The 6,516-nt window shown below is 40.6% G+C and overlaps 1 protein-coding gene across 3 annotated transcripts in view; it reads right to left on the reverse strand.

Annotated features, from left to right (window-relative positions):
* Positions 1-537, reverse strand: part of REEP1 (receptor accessory protein 1) — a 315,311-nt gene extending 314,774 nt beyond the window's left edge. For all 3 annotated transcript variants that reach the window (XM_086964257.1, XM_086964256.1, XM_086964258.1), the window contains exon 1: positions 160-537. In XM_086964257.1, the coding sequence (XP_086820383.1) occupies positions 160-191 (32 nt within the window). In that variant the 5' untranslated portion in view covers positions 192-537. The remainder of the gene's footprint in view (positions 1-159) is intronic.
* Between the last annotated feature and the right edge of the window lie 5,979 nt (positions 538-6,516).

The following is a 6,516-nucleotide window of genomic DNA, read 5'->3' on the forward strand; positions in this document are numbered from 1 at the left end:
CGCTGCAGCGCCATGTGTGCGCTGCTGCAGCCTGCCCTGCCGCTCACCCTCCCCGTATCCATGACCCGCTACCTGCTATATTTAGGCCGGCCCTGAGAGGCGCACGCTCGCGGCGGGAGAGAAGGAGGGGGCGCCCGGTGGGACCCCAGGTATACTCACACCACCAGCCTGGAGATGATCCATGACACCATGGCTGCAGTCTCCTCCGCGGTCCGCCTCGTCGCCCAGCTACCTCCAGCAGAAAGGGGTCGGGGGCTCAGCCATCAGCCACCTCCATGGGTCCGGGGATGAAGTTGGCGGTCTGCTGCGCCCAGGGATGAGCCGGGAGTGGGGCACCAGGCTGCGCTCCTCGGCTGCTGCTGCTGCTGGTGCTCAGGGTGCACGGCTCAGCTCCCCCCGGGCGGGGCTGTGTGATCTGCGGCGAACAAGCCAGAGGCGGGGAGGAGGGGGGAGAACAGGAGCCGCTCGCTGTCAAAGGGCTGCTGCTGCTGGCAGCCGACCACCGCCCAGGCGGTGCTGGCTGAGGGAGGGAGGGAGGGACGGTCCACCGCTGCACTTGCACGGCCCTGTGCCAAGGCCGACGCTGACTCTGCCTCTAAAAAGCACCCAGTATCTCCTGTTCCCAGCAGCACCTAACGGGGCGCTCTACTTTTCTTGCATTTATTTTCCAGAAGGCAAGTGTCGTTCCTCCTCGCCAATAAAATCCCAATTCCTCTCAAATATATGCCTAGAACAAAAGGCAAGTCCTCCTGTGGCCAGTAAACTTCCCGGTATGGAATTCTCACTTATGGGATAAGATGTTTATACATTATTAGAACATTCAGTCCATGGATTGGCCAATCAGAGTGATCCTTTTAACTGGTAATAAAGGAAGGCATGCTTCTCAGAACTCTGACGGTTATGATCTAATAGTGTTCCACCAGCCAATCAGAACGTGACTAGCACAGCTTTTTCTGGTGCTGCAACTTAGCTTTTCCAGCGACTGGTATCTGAAACAGAAAAGTATTATGCTCAGCAAGCAAAAACATAACTGTAAAATCAAGGCAAATAATAATAAGCTGCCTGGTGTTGATTGTAGTTCAAAGCATATTCAGGTTTATTATAGAGAGTAATAAGATCCCATCCATCAGGTAAGATTGTCAGCTGCAACTGACTCATCCACTCTCCTCGGTATTCCATCACCATGGAGCTTCTCTTACAACAACAAGTATAAGCATGAGGCAAGGCTTAAAGGAAAAGCAATACAATATACATAATGAATAACTAAACGAATTGTAAGTAAACACATTGTTACACACCTTTCCCCTAAATAATTAAAACAAAAACAGCAACAAAAAAAATGAAACTAGTAACACAAACCTGAGTAGTTATTTTTTAACATAGTCTTTAAACCTTGAAGGAAGTTAAACAATTCTTCCACTTTTAGTTTTAACAGGATTTTGGGGAAGACTCCTTAGAACCTAAATCAGAATTAGAAGTTGAAGTTGAAAATGTCTTAGTATATTCTCCATCGACGATGGAGTTCTTTATAATAACAACTCTGTTTCAGTTCCAGATCCTAGAATCTTCTGTTTTGATGGCATTGGTAAGCACTTTTACAACTTTATGAACCTTTTTGAACAATTCAAAAGATTTACGTCCAACAGGAGCTCTAATCATAATTAGATCCCCAATATTTACCCGAGTGTTCTTGACTGCTTTCCTATTGTCAAACCTAATTTTTCGTTCCACAATTTTGTTTGACTCTCGAGCTTCCCAACCAGCTGGTGAAGTTTTGTTGTTACCTTTCTTAGACAACAACTCATTAACCCAAAAAGGTGTTATAAAGGTATTAGGTTGCATGCTTTTAAGCAAAACAAACGGGGAACAACCAGTGGTTGCATGAGGTGTGATTCTGTACATTTCTACAATCTTATCAACACCTTCTTTCCAATCAACATTATTCTGTTTGGATAAAGAATGCACTCTTTAAGGACACGAACAAAGCGTTCCACCATTCCATTACTTTCTGGATGGTATAATGAACAACGTTTGTGTTTAATTGAACATTTGGTTAACAATTCTTCCATTTCCCTGGAGACAAATTGCACCCCATTATCGGTTAACAAGTAACCAAGAAGCCCCTCTCACAAATACTTCCATTAAAAACTTTATAACATGTCATAACATGTCTAGTATCTATACATCTGGTAATCTTGACCTCTGGCCATCTTGAGAATAAATCTATTAAGACCAAAATATATGAATCACCATCTTTTCACTTCACAGGACCCAAAATGTCAAGGGCCAATTCTTCCCAGGGTCTTTTTGGTCTTTCTCTTATGAACATGGGTTGTACCCTTGGTTTCAAACTTTTTTCACTCAAAATACAAGGGACACACTCACATACTTGTCATACTTGTCTCTAATTTCCAGATCCATTCCAGCCCAGCAATAGTTAAGTCTAATGCTTTCCTTTGTTTTAGATATGCCTTGATGGCCCTGATGAGCAAGATCAATAAGCTCTTTCCGCAAAAACATTGGCAGGACCAATCTGGTACCACGAAAGATCAATCCATCAGCTTTTGCCATTTCATGTCTAACATTCCAATACTTCTCAGAAACACATTTTTTTCTTCTTATCTCAACCATTCTCAATGAAAAATGATAATTCCAGGAGTTCATTATCTGTTTTACACTCTTCACGCCATTTACTCTCTTTGATACCATCACTTTCTATGGCGCACACCCACTCAAATTTCTCATGTTCCTCTTGCTCAGAACCTTCATCATTGGATATAACTAACCTGGATAAAGCATCTGCTGTACAATTTGGAGCTCCATGTAAATATTCAACCTTGAAATCATAACCTTTGAGATCAACCACCCACCTTGAAATTCTGCTGGATATAGCATCAATTCCTTTCCTGTTGAATACTTCAACCAAGGGTTTATGATCAGTTTGCACAATAAACTTTGTGCCCCACAAAAGATTTTTGAATTTTTTCGTAGCCCAATGCACAGCTAAAGCCTCCCTCTCAATTACAGAATAGCGGACTTCTGCTCCCCTCAAGCTCCTTGAAAGAAAAAGAATGACATTGGTTCTACTCTCACACTCTTGTTGCAGGACTGCACCCAACCCTTTCATACTTGCATCCGTTGTAAGAAAAGTCTTCCCTTCAGGATCAAAACTTCTAAGCTTGGGTGTATCCTTGAGAAGAGCCTTAATCTTGACCAACTCAGTCTCACATTTTTCACTCCACAAAAAATCAACACCATTGCACGAAAGAGCGCTCATGTTGATGCATGGTTCAGCAAACCCCTTAACAAACTTACTATAGTACTCTGCCATCCCTAGGAACTTCATGAGGTTGTCTTTATTTTTTAGGTGAGGCTAACTTCTCTATGGACTCAACTAAATCATGTTTCGGTTCAACACATGTTTCGGTTCAACACATTTCCCTGAGATGGTATGCCCCAGGTAATCAATGGAAGACCTTCTGAATTTGGACTTATCAATCCTGAAAGTGAGGTTACAAGAACTAAATTTACCTAGCACCTATCTAAGTCTCAAATCATGTTCTTCATTATTTTTCCCATAGATCAAAACATTGTCTTGGTAGATTTTCATGCCTTTTTGACCCTTAAGCACTTTTTCAAGAGCTCTCTGAAAGACTGAGGCAGCGGAAACTAACCCAAAGAGTAGTCGCACAAACCTAAAGGTTCTGAAAGGTGTAATAAAGGAAGTTTAGTCCTTTGATGCTTCATCTAACCTAATTTGATGATACGCCGATTTTAAATCAACAGTGGAAAATACTTCAGCCCCTTTGAGTAGCATGAGAATGTCTGAAATCTTTGGCAGGGGATATTTGTCTACAATCACTGAGGTCAATGCAAAGCCGAAGAGACCCATCCGATTTCTTTGCGGCTACAACTGGAGCCAACCATTGTGTCCCTTCTACTTCTTCAATATTCCTTTCTAATTCTAATTTTTCCAACTGTTCCTTCATCTCTTCGCTTGCAGCCAGAGGAACTCCTCTGACCTTACTAGCAAAAGGAATGGCCCCAGACACCAGTTTTATCCTATGCGTATAGTTAGTTAAACATCCCAATTCACTTCTGAAGACTTTAGGAAAAGAACCCTTTAATTCCGCAATAAAATCCTCAGCTTCAACTTGAGAACAGACATTCCTGCCAATGAAATTTTCTTTAAAAAAAATGGGGGAATCACTATTAGAATCAAGTTTGACACCTAAGTCTCTTTGATGTAGCCAACTCAAAATGCTGTCTCCTTTGTGAGACACATACAGCCAGATTCATGAAGCTTAAGTGCGCTCGCAAAGGGCCAGATTCTGAGAATCTGGCCCTTTGCGAGCGCAATTTTTGCATTTGGGATTCATCATCCCAAATGCAAAAATCAGTAAATGCGATTTCGCTAAATTGCGAGGAATTACATTTAAGGAATCTCTATTTGAGATTCCTTAAATGCAATTCATCAACCATTTATAAATTGCGAATTCGCAATTTCGGCCCGCTATTTACTGCAAGGTCAAACCTCGTGGTAAAGAGCGAAAACTTATAAAAATGCTTTTAAATGTATTTCTCTAAGTTGCATGTTGCACACACACATGTCCTTTGGACATGTGTGTGCGCAACACCAATGTAGATTACATTTCAGGGGTGCTACAGGGTGTCCTTTGGACACCCCTAGCACCCTTGAAATCGCATCCTTATTTGCGATTAGCAAATTGCTAATCGCAAATAAGGAATGTGTAGGAATCGCATTTTATTTTGCGATTCCTACATGAATCCCGTTTTGCGAGTCTGGAATAGCGATTCCTTATGAATCACTATTAAAGACTCGCAAAACGGGTCTTTGATGAATCTGGCAGATAGACCGTACCAGATATATATCTCCCTTTGTACTCTATTAATCCTATCAAATAACCCATGAGCTTTATAGGTTCTCCCCCATAAGCATATGGATTAATGTCTGCTTTCAACAACTTTATTTTGTCTTTCAAGTGGAGACAGAAGAACTCTTTTGAAACAATTGTTATTTTAGCCCCTGAATCAAATAGAACACGGGTAGAACTATGTTTCTATCAAAACTTCATCAAAGAGACCTTTCTTTTTATCACTGGAAACCTGGGAAACAATTTGTCCACAATCAAGATCAGAATCAGATCCACGTTCATTTTCATCATACTTGCGTACCATATTAACTTTAAACTTCCCACTCTTAGTTTTGCAAGAGGATGTAAAGTGACCAATCTTATTGCAAATATCACACTTAGCCTTTAAAGCAGGGCTTTTCTTATCGTTAGCAAAGTGGTTGGGATTACCACACCTAAAGCATTTAAACTGTGACTCAGACTTCTCGAAATCTGAATCAACATTTTCCCTTTCGAGTCTACCTACACTTCATGAACATTCACATTTTTACTTTCTTGTTTAGATATTACCTCAACACATTTGACAGAATGTTCAATTTGTTTTGCTATGGTTATAACCTCATCGAGTGTGGGTTCATCTTTCTGCCATATATCATCCCTCACCTTCTGTACATTACATCCCAACATAAATTGGTCCCTTATTCTTTCTTCCAAGAGTGCTCCAAACTTACAGGAAGACCCTCATTTTTTGAGTGCAGTGATGTAATTCTCCACTGATTCACCTTCATTTTGATTTTGCCGACCAAAGTGATAGTGCTCAAGTATTGTGCTAACTTTAGGTAGATAGTGCCTATCTAATTTCAGGATGCAAATTTCATACTCATTTAAGCTAGAATCATCTATGTCGGGTAAATAGTCAAAGACCTCTTGGCCTTCCAACCCTGAACAATGTAAAAGAAGTGCAGTACGTCTTTCTGCACTAAGATTTGTCCCACAAACCTTAGCGTATCGTTCTAAAACCTTTTTCCATTTTTTGCCACCTGATAGGCGGATCACCAGGACTTGACAAGAAAAATGGTGGGGTGGCTACGTTCTGCATGGTTGATACCCCTTATCAGTGAAAAATTAATTATGTTAGGAGGAACAAGTAAACAAAATTATGATGCTAAAATACTTATAAATTAAGAGCACCTCGAACAAATTGCAACCCTATTATCAGTAAACAAAATTATGAAGCTAAAATACTTATAAATTAAGAGCAACTCGAACAAATTGCATACCTATTATCATAAACCATTATGATAAAACAGTACTGGGTAAATATGGTTGTCAAAATAAACAACATGAAGTTTGTCACTCACAAGAAACTTTTAAAATAAACAAAGTGAAGTTTGTCACTCATAAGAAATTTGCGCCTTCAAATCTTTGTAGTTCTTCTACAAAATATCCTGAACAAAGAGTATTAATTAACCAGTAGTCGGATAAGTAAAAAAATAATATTAACAAAGCGTTCTTAACTTTTAACATTCAGTTTTCCCAATAACATTACAATCCTTTAAGCTCGCACAACTCTGATGTGAGAAAAAGAAAATGGCTGCCACGTAGATACGAGTCAACGTGGTGGCGTTGTACGGATGCTCCG

This window comes from Lissotriton vulgaris, chromosome 3_2, assembly GCF_964263255.1.
Source record: "Lissotriton vulgaris chromosome 3_2, aLisVul1.2, whole genome shotgun sequence".
Lineage (NCBI taxonomy): Eukaryota > Metazoa > Chordata > Amphibia > Caudata > Salamandridae > Lissotriton > Lissotriton vulgaris.